This window comes from Danio rerio, chromosome 24 (genome assembly GCF_052040795.2).
Source record: "Danio rerio strain M-AB ecotype USA chromosome 24, GRCz13ab, whole genome shotgun sequence".
NCBI lineage: Eukaryota > Metazoa > Chordata > Actinopteri > Cypriniformes > Danionidae > Danio > Danio rerio.
In genome coordinates, this window is record NC_141044.1 from 29,687,671 (window position 1) to 29,706,613 (window position 18,943).

The 18,943-nt window shown below is 35.5% G+C and overlaps 2 protein-coding genes across 8 annotated transcripts in view; one reads left to right on the plus strand and one right to left on the minus strand.

The window, feature by feature from the left end:
* The window catches only part of phc3b (polyhomeotic homolog 3b), a 56,720-nt gene that overhangs the window by 1,259 nt on the left and 36,518 nt on the right, over positions 1-18,943 (plus strand). For 2 of the 7 annotated variants that reach the window (XM_087309681.1, XM_087309686.1), the window contains exons 2-3: positions 982-1,027; positions 9,338-9,425. In XM_087309681.1, the coding sequence (XP_087165807.1) occupies positions 9,399-9,425 (27 nt within the window). In that variant the 5' untranslated portion in view covers positions 982-1,027; positions 9,338-9,398. The remainder of the gene's footprint in view (positions 1-981; positions 1,028-9,337; positions 9,426-18,943) is intronic. The other 5 variants (XM_087309680.1, XM_087309685.1, XM_087309683.1 and 2 more) reach the window with 3 other exon arrangements.
* Positions 671-16,352, minus strand: skilb (SKI-like proto-oncogene b). Its single transcript, NM_001130669.2, has 7 exons — positions 16,207-16,352; positions 12,631-13,755; positions 8,200-8,288; positions 7,658-7,827; positions 5,446-5,633; positions 5,145-5,357; positions 671-3,622 (listed from the first exon to the last, which is right to left on the minus strand). Exons 2-7 carry the CDS (start codon positions 13,639-13,641, stop codon positions 3,419-3,421), a joined length of 1,875 nt encoding a protein of 624 aa, NP_001124141.2. The 5' UTR covers positions 13,642-13,755; positions 16,207-16,352; the 3' UTR covers positions 671-3,418.

Here is an 18,943-nt window from a genome sequence, read left to right on the forward strand (position 1 = left end):
TGGAAAAGTCATCATATTGCTTTATTAAATTGAGCTTTTTCTAACATATTTTAGAGATTGTTACCAAAGTCCCTTTAAGGCATAGGTCTCAAATTCAATTTCTGGAGGGCCGCAGCTCTGCACAGTTTTGCTCCAACCCCAATCACACTTCAGAATCTTGCCGGAAGTAGTAGGTCATCCTGGTACTTCTTGCATACTGTTTTTCGAATTCTAAGAATTCGTACTATAGTATGGAAGTATGCGATTTCGGACGCAGCACAGTCTGAATGAAGAAACATCAAATTCTCCAAATTTCCTTAACAAGCCTATGATTAAATTTCATTTTATTAATCATCGATAAAAATAATCAACAACTGTGTCTTTAGTTTCATTTCAAAACATATTAAACAATATCTGCAGAGACTCACTGCTTGCTGGTCTCATCCCCTCCCCCCGGACATTCGTCAGTCTATGGCGATTGCTGATTGGCTTCTGTTCTAGAAGACAGGGCTTCATTCACAATGTTGATCGTTACACTTTTCCCCATTCAAAGCTATACGAGTGACACGTCTTGTATATTCTATAGTCTTTAGTATTACTAAATGATTACCCTTCTCAATTAAACTATAACCCTTTTATTGTTTTGATAATTGAAACCCCATTTTTGTCCAAAGAAATTCAAACCAGCATATAATTTTATATATATATAATCATTTATTTATTTTCCTGGACAGCACATTAATATATAATTATTTTTCATGAGTTGATGTAGAAATATATGACATACAAAACTGGTGGGTGATACAAAGTGTCTTGATCACAAGTGGAGGTAGGACAAAAGAGTCATACGATACGCAAAAGATGGCACTGGCAAAGAGAAGTAACTTTCTTTTCTTTAACGTGACAACATTATTGTGAAATTATGTTTGGCTTAAAGTTTAGCAAACAATACTCAGCATATCTGTATCTTATATATTTCTTCAATCTTACATGCATCTTTAGGTCTGGAAAATGGTAAAAAAGGAAACTTCATAGCAGCAACACAGAGGTATTTATGAGTCATATAATGGACCGCTCCATCCATCAACTTCTATACACAACCTATATTTGATATATATATTTATATATAAATGTTTGTTTTCTTTTGAGGTAGTGACTATTTTAACTGTTCAATTTTGCATATAAAAGCAATTACAAATAAACACGCTGATTGTCAGTTACAGCAAACAATATCAATACATACATTTTTTTTTACATTTTCTTTCTTACACACACAAGAATAACCAGCCTGATCTCACGAGAAAACGTAATTATTTTACGTTTTGTCCATTTAGTGGCTAATTCGACTGTAAAAATTTACTATTTTAAATAGGAGGTGCAACACCCAACCCCGTCCCTAAACCTAACCGTCATTGGGTGATGAGCAAATCGTACAAAACTCTACGCGTTAGATCATACGAATTCATACAAATTTGCCACTAAATCAAATAGTTACGAATTGCCGTGAGATTGCATTGGAATAACACATATCTCTGAGCAAAGTAAACAGACCTGCTTGTTTAGACGCTTTATAGAATGTAACTTGTGTCACTTTTAAAGGTCCCATGAAATGAAAATACTATGTTTTAGGTTTTAGTATCAATATTGTTTGTTTTAGGATATCCATAAGTTAATGCGTTCATGTTTAGAATTTATAAAACTGATATAAACATGTGAAGCTTACAGTTTGTCGCTGGCCCCTGATTGCATCAACGGTTTTATTCACGTCACCTCAAACCTTTAGTTTCTCATCAAATCGACCAATCAAAAACACGTTAGTATCTGACATGCCCCGCCCCCTTCAAGACACCTCACATTTGATGCGCTTGAGCTCAACCACTCAACATTGGCTGTTTTTTAAAAAGGGTAAGAGCTACACTATGTCCCGCTCTCTCTTCATATTTCGGTTGAGATTGCATCAAACATCGAATAAAAATACATATTTCAAAACACTTCATGGGACCTTTAAAATGTAGCAGTTTCTGTTTGGTGTTAAATGTCCTGGAAATAAGCAAAAAGAAAATTCTGGAGGCAAAACATTCACTGGAAATGGCTTCGAAATCATTTTTTTTTGTTTCATACCACAGTGTAAACATATTATATTTATCCATAATTTATGAAAGTACACATGCGTATAATTTTGTACATTCATAATAAGCATAACCTACAGAAAATAGAAAACAAATCTGGCACAAAGAATGTTAAATATGTTGATTATTCACATCACATTTATGCATGTACAATAAATATTTTAGAAACAATATTAGTCTGGGTATTTTTTTTTACAATTGTAGTTTTCAAAAAACAAAACATTTAATATCAGTAGTTCTAGCACTGATAAACCAAAACGGATTGATTGTACGCTTGCAGAGTCATTGGTTTGCATAACGTCTCCAGCTACTTATTCTAAAAATAGTTCACACAAAAAAATTTAACTCTGTCGTTTACTCAACCTTCCAGTTTCTCCAAAGCTCTTTGAGTTTTATTTTATGTTTAACATAATGAAGATAATTTAAAGAATGTTTAAAACCAGTAACAACCATTACATTTTAAACAAGTGGCAGGAGTGGGATGCAATGGAAAATAGTAGTTTGTATGAAATTCAACCTGAAATCTCTCAAGTTTCAAGACATTTTAAGACTAGATTTGAGTAAGCGATTTTAACAGATGTCATATTGGACATACAAGGTTAACCCATGCCTTTTTACTCAAAGGTGAAGACCCCACTCAATTTTGTACTGTACAACTCCCCTTACAACACTTACAACACATTTTAATGAATTGTTCTGCTTCTAATGATTCTAGAAGGCTTTTTTTTTATGAACTCTCTTAAGGAAATTTTTAGCAAAGTGACACCAGGAAAAACTTTAGAATTTTTATCATGTGTTAACACTAAAAATCATATTTATTTATTTATTTATTTATTTATTTATTTATTTATTTATTTATTTATTTGTTGGTTGTTTTTAATTGTATATTTATTATTGAAATGTTTTTGCCATAAAAATAGCCTTGATTGCTGACATGGCATTAAATAAAAAATACATTACATTACATTACATTGAAACCAATAACCATTGACCTTCACTGGTACAAAAAAAAGGGTTAAATACTATGATCATCAGTAGCTACCAATTTTCAACATTCTTCAAAATGTCTTTTTTATGTGTGTTAACATATGAAAAAGAGGAATTGGTTGAGTAAATGATGACAGAATTTTCATTTTTCCATAAACTATTTCTTTAAGTTGTATCAAAACACTCCAAAAAGTCAGTTCACAGCATAAAACCCAAACTTACTCGGCATCCCCGTTATTGTCAAAATTATTCCTGCCTTGAAAGCAGCTCTGGCATCCAAAGTCCAAACTGAAAAGCACACTGCAGTATCCATCCGGATCAGACTAAGAGGCAGGCGACATGTGTGTGTCGCTGGGACTGTCCATTGAGTCGTGTTGTGCGGGGTGTGTGGACTCCCTCATCTGCTGCTTGAGCTCAGAGATGGTTCTCTCCAGCCGCTCTCTGGCTTCTCTCTCTCTGCGCAGCTCATCCTGCAGCTCCTCTCTGTCTTCTTCTGCTCGGTCCAGCCTCTGACGCAGCTCTGATAACTGAACATACCACACCATCACTCAGATTGAGCCTTCCCATCCACATCACTACATAGCACAGGATTTGATAGCCAGCATCTGCTTTATTAGATAGTTTTATTTTAGTTGGTATTTAAAATAGTTTATTTTTATATATACATGTCATGAGCTATACGCAGTGGCTCAAAGAAAATAGAGCCCAATTTCATAGATTTTAATATGCATATTTGTATTATTAAAGTCTTTTTTTTTTATTGTATAATAGTTTGTGTCAGATGAAAACAATCTCTTATCCATTTTTATATAGATTATTGTCTGTAATATTCGATTTTTAAAAACTATTTAACTATTTAAAAATACATCAAAATGTATTAAATTGTGTGTGTGTGTGTGTGTGTGTGTGTGTGTGTGCGTGCGCGTGCGTGCGTGCGTGCGTGCGTGTGTGTATACTCTCTCGGCAAAGGCAGTCACATTTTTTTCCCTCTCCTGTATTTCTCCTGGCTGGCTCTTTTTGTCTCGTCGTATTCTATCTCTGAGGCTCTCCTTGCCCTGCTCTTCAAACAATAAGGAATTATGAATTTGATCAACTGGTCTCTGAACGCAATTGACACCATCTTCTCAACGAAAAGCCTGGGTTCGGGGGAACCCAACCGTCCTGCAGGAACGTCTGCAGCTAGATACATGATGGACGGGTGGGACAAGTGGCAGGTCGTGTGCCTGGCCACTCTGTCCCTGAAGGGTATTGAAAACATCTATCTAGTCGGAAATTTGATAACAGAGTTTCTGCTGATGGACTTTGGCAAGTCCCTGGGGTATCGATGATCGGTAAAAGTGGTCAGTGCAGTCCAAAACCCCACCAAGCTGGCTGGATTGAAACGGTGGTGAGCAGAACTGTTAGTACTCAGACTGTGGTTAAGGACCGCAAATTGGAAAACATTGTGGAGAAACTAACAGCTTTGCAAAGAGATTTGACCATTAGATATCTGCGAAATTGGCAGATATTGACCCAAATTGAGAAAGCTTTTTCTCTTTTCTCGGCTATGTGTTTATGTGCTTGTTGCTGGGGCTTTTTTCCCGATATCACACTGCCTTACTTTAAGGACAGTCTGGAAGGGGATTTTTTCGCCCCCCTTTTCCCAAATGTATCTTATTTCCTCTTTCTAAAGCTACCTCTCATCTGACCTGTCTTCCCCTTAAATGTTTGTTTATGGTTGGAGGGGTCTAATTTCGCTACTTGTAAAAAGTATATGTGACAAATAAAGGCTTTTTTCATATATTTATTTATTTAATATTTTCATATATCTGTAAAATGACTGAAATATGGCACACTATTTCACCCAAATTCTAGTATTTTATTTTCACACAAGGTATTTGAATTATTAAAGCATACATTAGCATTTAATAGTCTTTCAATGTTTATTTTAGGTATTGCATAGATTAACATTAACTGGTAGGTTATTAATACTTACTACGCTTAAACTTTGAAACAGTAGTATATTTAACACACTAATATACATCTATTTAAATGTGTAAAGGCAGATACCTGTCTGGCGTAGATGGTTTCCTGGTGCGTCTCAGTGCTCAGTTGTTTGCATCTGCACTCCTGCTGCCTCAGCTGGTCGAGTCTGGACTTCAGCTTTCTCTGCTCCTGCTGGACTTCACCGAGCCGCTGAGCATGTTCGGTCTGAACGGCCTCAAGCTCTCCGTGAAGGTCACATCGGTCGAGGGTTTCACCCTGACGCAGCGCCTGCAGCTCCTGTTCACAAGCACCACAGTGAGAACCAGTCTGAGCTGCTGCCACAGATATTATTTGTGTTCTGTTTTAATCTAGAGAGGGAAAAAACCTTTTCGAGCTGCTTCTGTCTGTACAGTGTGGATTGGAGTTTGTCGTGCTGAGCGCTGTACATCTGTAGGAGCTCCATCACCATGTTGTCCTTACTGTGCTCTACAGACCGCTTACAATCCGGCGAATCTGCCATTCTCTGCCATTCATCCGCACTGCCGTCATCTGACTGGACACTTTTCTCTTGGCCTGTAGCAATTCGATTGTTTGTTTAGAAACAAATAGATCATTTTCTAGAAAATAAGCATCTAAAGTTTACTTCGTTTTTACTTATTCAGAAATAATGAAAATATGCTGCCATTAGAACAATTTGTCCATTTATAGCACTTTTACATTTTGGCCTGGCAAATTAGCGAATTTGAGGGTAATTCTTCAATCTCATTTGTACATTTTCTTACTCTCTGAACAAGATTTTTATTTATTTTTTATTTTTTTGCACAAGTGAGGTTATAAGGGTCAATAAGTCAATTAAAAACCTGCTACTTAATATGTGAGGTTGTGTTTAGTCTTTCCAAACACAAAGGATCCTTTTTGTCACAAACATTCAAATGATCACAGGAGAGCTTAGATTTTTTTCGTTTGGATAGAAACACTATGTTTACTGTAGAGATTGAAATAAAGTAAACCATCTTTTGAAAGTAGCTCTGGGTCATTTTTATTAATTATATTTTTACACAAGTAAATGGTGACAAATAGCTGTTGAAAAATGAAGTTATTAGATTTGTTCAAAAACGCTGATTCATCCAGTCAAAAATGCAATTGAATGTTATCCAAACTCATTCATTAATTCATTTTCTTTTCGGCTTAGTCCCTTCGGCACAGCAGAATGAACCGCCAACTTATCCAGCACATGTTTTTATGCAGCGGATGCCCTTCCAGCCGCAACCCATCTCTGGGAAACATCCATGTACACTCATTCACTATAAACAATTTAGCCTACCCAATTCACCTGTAGCGCATGTCTTTGGACTGTGGGGGAAACCAGAGCATGCGGAGGAAACCCACGCAAACGCAGGGAGAACATGCAAACTCCACACAGAAACGCCAACCGACCCAGCCGAGGCTCAAACCAGCAACCTTGCTGTGAGGCGACAGCACTACCTACTGCGCCACTGCATCGCCGTTATCCAAACTCATTTTTTTATTATTCCAATAGTAATATAATATACTGCAGCAATAAACATGATAGCAGGAATGTAAAAATGACAAATGGGTAAGTTTCGTTGTCTAATTAGTTTGTCCAGAGTCATAGTTAATCAAATACAAACATGATTGTGACGGTCGTCATTAGAATTTTATTTCTATTATTATATGGGCGATTTGTGATTGGATCACAACTGTCACCTGATTGAAAGTTATTTAGAGCACCTAGGATGGTGGTTTGATGTCTCATTAATTGTCACGCAGTCAGAGCATGCAGGTGATTCCGGGTCACGAGGGCATGCTGCTGTGTGTTTATGGAGAGCGCGGTTGCTGTGAAAATGTGTGTTTTTTTTGAGGGAGTGGCAGTGTTCCTACCTTTAGTATCTTTAATTTTTATTTTGGAGCTCGAGGTGTGGTATCTTTAGTTTTTATTTGTATTTCGCGCTCGGGTGCCTATTTGTTTTGGGGTTTTCCGTTTTATTTGAATGCTTGATCATTGCTGTGATCGGATTTTGTTTGAAGTAGTTTTCTGGGCCCAATATTATCAAGGGGTGATCGAGTTGATCTTGATACATTGATTTGGTTGATTGAACATTAGAGTGTGGTTTATTTGATTAAATCATACATTTGTTGAAACTTTATTTTCCTCATTAATGAAATTATTTGACTTATTATACCCCCACTATTAACTGTAGTGGGCTTTTCCTTTTCTGGCGCCTAACCCAATTTATTAGCCAAAACAGAGTGTATTTTAGTTCTACTATTAGTCAAACAGAGGAAGGAATGAAATATAGAATCATACGATCATGGATTTTTTCAAACATGAATATAAACATCAAGCGAATTTATTTCAAGTGAAACTGAAACTAGTGCTTGTGTGAAATGTGCTACACATACTCACACGGCTTTCTATTTTGACACACATTTGAGTGTGGATTTTGAGCATGTTTTTTTTTTTTTTTTAACTTTATCTATATGAGCCACTTTAAATTATTTAAATAATTACAAATTCTGTTCCAGAAAATATTCAATTTTTAATGCAATGTGACCTGTAGTGGAAGCAAACTGACCTGTGAAGGTGAGGGTCTTTGTGTCGGTGTTGTGTGCATCCTGATTCTTTTCATCCTGAGTATCGGTCTGCATCTCTGTTCCCGGAGACCCTATTTCCTTTTCAGGCACACAGCCAGAGTGTTGTGCTAAACCATTACCTGCCGGCTTGTCATGCGTGTACTGGTACCAGCTGGAGAACAAAACAGGAAGTTATTTACTATAAAAAACGAAACTGCAATAAAATGACTAAATGATTAAAACTTTCAATTTTAAGGGTAGCTTAAATAAAGCAAATTCTAATTTAAAGAAAATATTTTTATTTATTTAAATGTACTTTTTATCATATTTTTTTTCAATATTTATTATGCAGTTATCAGGACTGAGGACACTATTAATAAAGCATGCACATACAATTTAAAAATCCAGATCTACAGCAGCAATGAATTCATTTTCAAAAGCTTTCTTTTTTCTGCATTTCATCTGCTCTCATATGTTTTACATTCAAATATGATCAGGTTGTTTTTATTTATCTGAACATTTAATAACTGTTAGCAAACTGCACCTTTGCCACATCAAGTCGTCATTACTGGGCTCCTCTTTCAGACCGGCAAGCAATCGTGAGTCGAAAACAAAAGCAGGTGATGATACTCCCTGAAAGAGAGAGAGATAAAAAGAACTCGTTAGCCTGGTTTCAATGACAAAGAGGGATGGATTAACCCATTGTGTGTTAATGCAGATTAACAAATAGCCAGTCCCTTTGAGTTTTCTCACTTAGAGAATATTGATTTAAAACCTTCAAAGCACATAAACACACTCGCAGTCGCTCATGTGAGTCATTCTTTTCCAATACAGAACGCAATGTGAATGCATTGATTAACCCTCATTTTAACATGTTTGACAGGCCCTGATGTCTGATGAAGCTGCACGTGCTGAAATTGCAGTTCATTCAATATAGTGACTAATTAATATGAATTTGTATTGCCTAATTTATACATATCCAGCCAATAAAGCATCAATGCAGTTTTGTGATCAGTTTTATTATAGTACACAAGCAATAAGGCATTCAATACTTGTGAATGCATTGATTAACCCTCATTCTAACATGTTTTACAGGCCCTGATATCTTTTAAAGCTGCACTTGCTACATGTATGATGAAACACCCACCAAAATGTCAACAATTTGACAATTCATTCAACAAAATAGATAAATAATATAAATTTGTATGGTCTAATATATACATATCTATCCAATGAAGCATGAATGCAGTTTTGTGATCAGTTCTATTGTAATACAGAAGCAATAAGGCTTCATATACTTGGGAATGCATTGATTAACCCTCATTCTAACATGTTTTACAGGCCCTGATGTATGATGAAGCTACAGTTATGCTAAAACACCCACTGAAATGTCAACAATTTGGCAATTCATTTAACAAAATGGCTAATTAATATGAATGGTTTAATTTATAGATATCCAAACAAGATGCTTATATCCCAGTGGCAGTTTTGTCTAGTAATGAGCCTTGTTGCTCGTTAAAAAAAGATACCTATATGAACAAGAGACATAATAAGACTTCATGCAGATTAACCGCTAATTCTTTGAAGCATGAATGCAGTTTCTGTGATCAGTTCTATAGTACAGAAGCACTTTCTATACTTGTGAAAGCATTGATTAACACTCATTCTAACATGTTTTACAGGCGCTGATGTCTGACGTCGCACTTCACAGAAAGCTTCATCTCATTTCTAGTGGAACTATGGATGCTGCTTCCACCAACAGTCGGTAAAGTAAGCTGCTTTAATGTAAATAGGCCATCTGATCTATCCTAAAGCCTCAACGGCCAGACTGCACGCCACACACACTCTCAAAGCACACGTGGACACATTCAAACCATACACCCACACCATGTAGAGACAGAAATTTTCTTTTATGGTCATAGCGCAACAATTCACACGTACGCAAAAGTCCCTCTGCTGTGGTTAGCGAGCACAAGCCTGAGGTTCTTCAATGGAAATTAAGCCTTTCTAAGCAACTGTACATCAGCGGTGAGAACCGTTTGGTGAATGTCTCTTAGAAACAAAACAAGCAATATGAGTTTATTAAAAACACACACACATTTACATGTGAAGTCATGTGCAGCGCTCCAGACAAGTGTGAGTGGGGGAAGGGATTGCTGTCTGCAGGCCGTCACGTGAAACTGGCAGCACGAGGACTCTAATCTACACTGCTATTTACGACGAGACATGAGCAGGACAGTCACTCTTCACACACTACAGTGGCATTAATCAGTTGCGGAAATTGTAAAGTAGAGCAAGAGCAGCAGGTTTGACGATAAGGTCAAATTGATTAGCCTTCCTGCTTTAACCTAGTCAGCACAGTAAAGACGGTTTGTAGACAGATAGACAGACAGACAGACAGAAAAATAGAGTGAGAGATAGAGACTGAGATAGATAGATAGATAGATAGATAGATAGATAGATAGATAGATAGATAGATAGATAGATAGATAGATAGATAGATAGATAGATAGATAGATAGATAGATAGATAGATAGATAGATAGATAGATAAAATAAAGTGAGTGTTAGGACAGATGGATAGAGATGGCTATAGATAGACAAAAAGATAGACTGATAGATAGATACATGGATGGACATACGTATAGACAGAAAGAAAAATAGAGTGATGGATGGATGGATGCATACAGATGCATACATATCTATCTGTCTGTCTGTCTGTCTGTCTGTCTTTCTGTCTATTATTTTATCTAAGTCGTTGTTATGCCATTGCTGTACAGACTTATTTTTATTTAGTTATTTTCTGTAGTATAGTTTACTAATCTGCATTCATATTGGATAATAAATATAAACAAAAAGTCCAGTCTGCTCCCAGATAGTCTGTCTGAGAACAGTGTTGACTGGCGATGTTATTGAATCTTTGGTCGAGCATTATATAATGAGATGGGAATTCACTGAATGCTCTGGGCTGTGATTGGCTAAGAGGGAGGCTGGGGCCAGGGGTCTGCTCTCTGATTGGCTGGTGTTGAAGGTCCTGCAGGGTGAGTGCTGGATTTGTGAAGGGGGAGCGAAACTCTGCTGGCACATGTGCCAGAATGTCCCAGCCACTCTCTTTCACTCTCGCACTCAGTCTTTTTGCTCATTCTCTCCTCTTTTTTTCCCACTTCTCTCCACCCACACTCCTCTCCCTGTTTCTCTACCCTGTTGCCGTGGCTCCCGCTGTTTGTGCAGACTCTGTCAGGAGGAGCTTGAGAGTCTGGTGACCTGCTTTGAACCACATTCAGCCATTTCCTTTGGAGGGAAACATCTGGTGCGGCATGAGAGCTGGATTCAGCTGACCCAACATTAGATCTGCTGTTATTTATATATATATATATATATATATATATATATATATATATATATATATATATATATATATATATATATATATATATATATATGTTCTATTTATCAACATTAGTACTGAGACAAATCTGGTCCATTAAGTTTTTTCAGCTAAAAGTCTTGATAACTTGTGTACATCTCTCACAATTATCTTTAATACAACAGAAAAAATCTTACTATTACTTTCTAAGTGCTACTACTTCTCTATCACTCTATTTTTCTGTCTGTGTGTCTGTCTGTCTATCCATCCATTTATCTATCTATTTATCTATCTGAAGAGTGAAGAGTTTAGATGCAAACACCCCTAAAAGCCATTTGATATTTTCTTATAAAATTGGCATTTTCCTCCAACTCCTGTGTGTGGGCTCAGTAATTTTACTTTTATAGTGACGAATAAGGTCTTTTCATTGCCTTTCATGTGAAAAAACTGACGTAAATGTAGGAGGCTGAGAAAAATGCTCATTTTAGAAGAACATTTCAGACAGCATTTGGAGGTTTTTGCATCTGAACTCTTCTGTGAAGCTACAGTTCGGTTAAGATTATCAGTTACAATGTCATCGATTCGGTTCAATTCAATATCTCGGTGAATCTCGGTGCATTGACGTTGCTTTCCATAAAAAAATTTAACATTTTACTTAGCAACACAACAATTCTTGTAATAAATTTTATAAATATATTTAGATATTATTTGTAATACATTTTTGTCCTTTAAAACTATTAGTCAGATATATGTACTGTACGTTTACCTGCTCAAAGAAAACACTCTTTTTGAATGTATCAAACAAAACTCAAGTACATGCACAGAACAACATGAGCATTTACAGCAAACAAACAAATGTAAATTTTATCTTGCTTGCATTTTTGAGCATTGTTGAGCGAGTTTTTGAGCTTATGAATGATCAGTCACTCAATAGAAAAGGCTGCGATTAGCTCTACCGGTCAGCGCAGCTCTGTCGCTGTCAGAAAACAGTGACACGAACACCTCCCTCACCATAATAAGCTACCCCAATATAACGCATACGTGATAAATGACGTCAGTCATAATATATATTATTTCTATTATAAAAGGTAAAAAAAATGGTTTTAATCTTTTGGAGTGTAAAATATAGAATATTACTTTCTTTTATTATTTTAATATTTATTTAATATTTTAATAATTTATTAATTATATATATATATATATATATATATATATATATATATATATATAATATCTTTTATTATTTATTTTTATTATTTTATTAAATATTACTATTAGTTTTTTTTAAATGTGTGTAATTTATATAATCAAATAAATTAAATAGAAATAAAATAAATTGTATTTATGATTTATTAAAAATTAGTTTAATGCTTAATTAACTTAATAACAATATAAAATGTGAATTAAATCATTATTATACCTTATTTTACACTGGATTTTATTTTATTTATTTATTTATTTTTTTACAAATATTTACTTTAACCATAAATGTTCACATGAACAAACTTTCAACATCAATCCATCATATCTTCTCCATTTGTCTTTGTTCAAATTATATCCAACACAACAACACCTTAATTTCAATATATAACAAACCAGAGCTACTCACTACATGAGGCTGCCTCTTCTCCTGCTGGAACTTGGCCTTCATGTCCTCCAAAGATTGTTGTAGCTTTTCCTCATCTGCCGTTCCCAGGTGTCTTTGCGCCAGCTGCAGATAGCAGGCCCACTTGGCTGAATCGAAGCCCCAGTGACAAGTGCGTTTGTCCGGCTGTCGGTGCGAGTGCATAACAAAGCGTTCCGTGCAGAAAAGCATCCGGCATTGAGAACAACGAACGCAGGGCGCATCCGGACTGGAGTAAAGCTGAGGAACAAACAGACCTTGACACTTGCCCAAACATTGGTGTTCCACCCAAAATCCGCCAGATTCCTCGCCATCTTTTTCCTCCTGTTCCCTGTCTAGCGGCTCTTCGCCTGGATGGAGAAGGGTGTTGCAAAGACGCTGGGCATCTGTTAATGTGATGAGGCCGCAGGATGGAGTGCCCGGAGGGAGGATGCCTAGCACTTTGAGGATGTGCAACTGTGTGGCATCACAGCGGGAGCAGTACAGGTAAAGCTGATCACACACAGAGTTTATCTGTTGCAACGAGAAATCCCGAAGGATAGTGTTTAGCAGCTGAGGCAAACAAAGACGTAGTTCTCCTCCAACTGAGAAGCAGGAGATTGATTCGCCTTCCAGAGAGCACATGCTGAGGTCTGTGGAGCTGTCAGGAGGGACTAACAGGGGCCCGCCTGCAATACCTCCTTGCGCCAAAGGGGGCGCCAACTTATATTGACCATGATGGCTGGTAAATGCAGCCGGGCCACCAAGGGAGCATTGGCTGCTCAGAGAGAACTGTGCTAGAGTGTGTTTGAGTCCTGGGCTCAGATCCGGATTGGCCTCCGCCTTGCCGAGGGAGGTTTCTGGGATTTTTTTGCAGGACAGATTGAGAGCAGCCATCACACGCTTCTTTATGGGTGTGCCGTCCGTACCATTGTCTCGCATTAAGCGCTTTAATGGCACTTTTAGAAGTGACTGATCCTTGGGGACGTCTGGACGCTTGTTTTCAGTGGTAGTCATGTTGTTTATGGATATCGCTAAGTGGTCTTTGGGGAACAGAAGATGCGCACGGGGAAGTCTGAGGAATGCAGTGCTTTTTATATGTGGATCATAATAGGTCTTCTTCCCGGATGACTGAAACAAGTCAAAACAAGCATAGTAGATTAATTTTTAAAGAGTTGGTGCGCTAATAATATTTTGTTAACAAATATGCATATTGTACACTATGGAGTGTTAGGTTTTCACAAAAAGGTTAGATAAATAAAGTAAAAAAAATAATGGTGAAGTGTAACAGCTGTTTTGTTATTACATATTTCCAAATAAAATGATGAAATGTATTTAATAAAACAAAGTTAGTTTAGTCCAAAGTTAATAAAACTAAAACTAACAAACCCTAAAGCTAAAATAAAAATGGATTAAAACTATATAGACCTGTTTAAAATGTCTATAAAAAAGACAAAAATGTTATTTGTCATCAATGTCTAAATAAAAACAGAAATTTACATTATGAATCACAGACATGAAAATAATAATTAACTTATTCATATTTATTTGACACTTTGGAGTAAGGATGCACAGTATATCAGCGGCCACATCAATATCGGCTGATAAATGCTATTTTTAATGTTATCGTTATCGGTCTGACATATCAAAATTTGGCTGTAGCCGATAGATTATGTTATGTCACAGAACTGCCTGCCTTGGGCATACATGGGTCGAATTTGTTCAGCCTTGACTAGAACAGAGCTTCCCTCACATTGTATATTGCTTCAAAGTTCATCCTTTGTGTGTGGTATTGCTGTGCGTTAATAACTCCGTAAGCAACCATATTCTTCATCATTGTAGTTATGTTTAAGTGTCATTGTGTATTTTGGTTTAAATTGCCTCGGAAAAATATTAAATGTGTAAACAATAGCAGCGACGCACACCTGCTAAACAACTCGCTGGATTGTTTGTAATCTAATATGAATATTATTTACTATCAATGCATTAGTTATTAGTTACTATCAATGCTTGCCACGTGTTGTTGATGTAAGATTGTATTTAGTTTGATTTTGTTATTTAACCTATTATTTTTATGCAACAGTCAAGTTGCATGTAATTTTGCTATGCGAAGAAAACGAAATAATTTATTTTTGCCATGCTGATTTATGTGAAGTCATGAATCTAGGTCAATATAATCACCTTGCGATTTTTAAATTAAGTTTGTTTGTTTTTTGTTTTGAGTAGGCTATTAAGTTCATAAGATCAGTTCAAACTTTTTAGAAGTTTTTTTTTAAATAAAATCAGTTGTTCGCTGTATAAAAATTTAACATTTTGAAATATTTATATTTCTCGGCTAATATATCAGTTATTGGTCTCCAAATCTTAAGAGTTATCAGTTATTGATATCGGCCAAAAAATACATATCAGTGCATCCCTATTTAGATTTATATTTTTCATTAGTTTTTAATTGTGTAAACTATAACAATAGAAGAAAAATTATCCCTCGATAAATAAAAATCAAATAAAAATAAACGTATTATTATTCCAAAAAGCTTCTCTTTTTTTCACCTTTAAAATAACTAAAACTCAAATAAGAACAGTAAAACAACTAAATACTAATAATAAAAAAACTAGGAAAATTAAAATTATTTTATTTATTTTTCAGAAATAAATATATTTCATCCAAATTTGATGTAACTAAATACTATCTAAATAATAAAACAGCACTGAAGTAAACATGTTTACATAAAATCGTTCACAAAATAGTTCAATTTAAATACTTATGAAGGCACTGAACTAGTTTCCAGAAAGGCTAATGGCATTAGCCTCGTTGTTTAAAAACAGTTTGTGTTAATCCTGTTACAAATTAATCATATCTGTAATGTGTTGTGACTGCATGTAGCAGACTTTCCATCCCCTCTCAGACAGACGCTCCGCCCTCTCTCAGACAGAAGCCCCGCCCCCTGTTTGGTCTTACTCTCTCACACACACACACACACACACAGCCAGAGCTCCGTCCCTCCCCCCTCCGCCGTGGTAATGACATTCACTCGTGCCAGAGAGCTCTGCGGGACTACCCCCATATGCTCCCACATCTATGACACTTTCACATTTCACAACAAACTGCGAAGATAACCCTCGAAAACGATCTCATAACGAAGAAAATGAATGAAGAGAGAATAAAAATACGGGGTTTCCAAAAAACACACACATATATACATTTTAAAATGCTATAAAATCTGAACAACATGACGAAATAACACATTATAATGTTATAATAAAACATGATTTTATTTAAATAACATTATTTATCCAAATTACAGCATTTGAACGTAACGTGTATGGATTACTGTCGTACATCAGATGTGACATGTCTATGAGCTGGCTTACAGATATCACATATAAAACATAACTCAAACTACTCATATATGATTAAATACGTGACACTGACGAATACATGAAACTAAAATGACACAAAAATGCGCATGACACGGCTAACCAACGTTAGTACTTGTTAGAAATACTAAATACCAGCTTTCGTTATGAATACTGTAAATCTGTAACGTCAAACCGAATAAAACTACACACATTCAGTCTTACCTTTAGATCCTGAGTGTCAATTCAGCTTTGTTTTGACGATAAGAGAAGGACAGCGCGTTAAATATGTGTGTGTTTTCAATATCTCGGGATTCCGCCTCGGAGTTCACCGTCGACCGTTCGCCCGTCGCCGTCACTCTGATAACACTGGTACAGGCTTCATGCTGATAGACTCACAACGTCAATCCACAACCCGACAGCCTACGTCACCCGCCGGGCTGCCGCGGCCAGACGGCGTGATTTAGCGGAGGAAGTCTGTCTGTCTCGCAATCTGGGGGGCGTTCCTGCGTTCCTACGGGTCCCGCCTTTGGGGTGACCGCTGATTGGTGATGTTGTCTGAATGATGTCTTGTCTGTCCAATAGCGCGTCGGTTGTCGGTCGCCACTGCCAACTATAGCTATGGCAACCGTGAAGGCTGGAGGAGGAAGTCTGTCTAGAGATCAGGGTTTACGTGCGGTGAACTTACTGGAGTTGTTGAGAAGCGCGATAAAGGTGTGTGCTGATATTTACAGATCTAATAAAGCCTCAGCTTCATGCTTAAACACTGATTAACTACGCTAAATGTTTTGATGTATTTATAGGATATACAGAGCTACGGGCCATTTGTGACAATATTTTGTTCATTGTGAGTGTTAAACTTTAATATCCAATATTGAACAGTGTTTTCATATTAAATAAAGTGTTAAACTTTGTTATTCAGCTATTAATACAGTTGAAGTCAGAATTATTAGCCCCCTTGTAAAATATATTTTTAAATGATGTTTAACAGAGCAAGAAAATTTTCACAGTATGTCTGATTTCTTATTTGTTTTATTTCAGCGAGAATAAAAGCAGTTTTAAATTTTTTAAACACCATTTTAGGGACAAAATTATTAGCACATTTAAACCAAAAAAATTTCTTGATAACCTACAGAACAAACCATTGTTATACAATCACTTGCCTAATTACCGTAACTTGAAATATATCTAGTAAAATATTTACTGTCATCATGGCAAAGATATAAAAAATCTATTATTAGAAATAAGTTAATAAAACTATTATGCTTAGAAATATGTTGAAAAAATCTGCTCTCCGTTAAACAGAAATTGGGGAAAAATTAAACAAGCGGTCTAATAATTCAACTGTACATTTGATATATTTTATGGTTTTTATTTGTCTTTACTGAATTATTTCAGACAGTGGTAAACATGGTACTATAGTTTTAGTTTGGATCTCAGAATTCCCATATATTAATCTAGTTCAAGGCGGCTTTGAACTAATGTGGACTTTTAACCTACATTTTACTACCTAATAACTAGCCATATAGTGAAAGTAAATATTTATTTAATAGATCTAATAAAGCCAATTTGGATATATTGAGGTAAGGGGTGTAGCTCAAACCCGTTTGTGACAATATATAGTCGGGTGTTCGGGTGGGTCGAAAGACCCTTCATACTGACAAGTCCAGAATTTGGCTCTATATGAGCTCATTTGTCCCATTTCTGACAGTATGGCATTAATAAATTGTGGAAATATCCGAAAAAAGAAGGCTTTAAGACTAATTTAATTATTAATTATTATTAAAATGGACAAATTCTGACTGAGGAAATGAGCTGGCTAGTTTGTTACTTGCCTATAGGCTACAGTTTTTCATTTAAAACAAGTTTTAACAGATTCCTAATAGTTTTTTTTTAATGATGGATGATAATAAATTAGCATTTAAAAACTAAAAAAAAGTATTTGTCAAATTTCTTTGTTCAAAAAAATGTAATTTAATATTATATTCTATTTTAGTTTGGAAACCAGAATTCCCAAATATTAATCTACTTTAAAACAGCTTTGAACTAATGTGGACTTTTGATCTACATTTTATAGTAAACCATAGTGAGAATATATATTTATTCTCTAGTATTAATTATATCAATCATTATAATGCAACTGTAATTAACCCACAGTTAAGCCTACTTATTTGATTTAGACCAAATCTTTATTTCCCACAGTTTTTAATATAAATATGCAGGTATATTTCTAAAACAAGACAGCTATACGAATTAGAGTGAAAATACAAGCCCCATATTGTATTTCTTTAGTTTTAATGTGAAACCTGCAGAGACACATTTGCATTCTCTTTCTTCTTTGTGTCCTTTTCCATGTGCACATTAGCATGAGACAAATGGCTCTAATTTGACTTTCATTTGTGTGGAGCTTTGCATTTCTATAGTTTAGCTGCGAACATGCTGTAAGTTCACGCCGTCGGTCTGACCTCTGCCTGCATTGCTCAATTCAGAGGAAACACCCTTATATTTATAGATGTTTGTACAGTCATGAGTTATGAAGGAGCAATGTGACCATCATAAAATCCCGCTACTCATGGCTATCTTTGTGTATTTGTATAGTCAATAAAAAAGAAACCCATCCTAATTTGTAAATAGACAACTATAGATGGTTTCTTATAGATCTAAATTATCTTAACTTTTTTTAAATACCATTTTTCCGGTATTTTAATGACTTTTTGGGGTAATTTTATTTGAAATAAGTATGTATATAATTTATTTAAAGCATTTTTGAGCCTGTCTTAGATAATATTTTTACATTGAATTATTTTAGAGTCATTAGATTTTATTGATTAAAAATTTTTTTAGCTTTTATAAAAAATTTTTAATCTTAATAAAACAGAATAAAACTGAATATAACTGAATGATTAAAGGATTAAATGATTAAATCTTGCTATTTATTTTTCCTTTTTATTTAATAAATTAG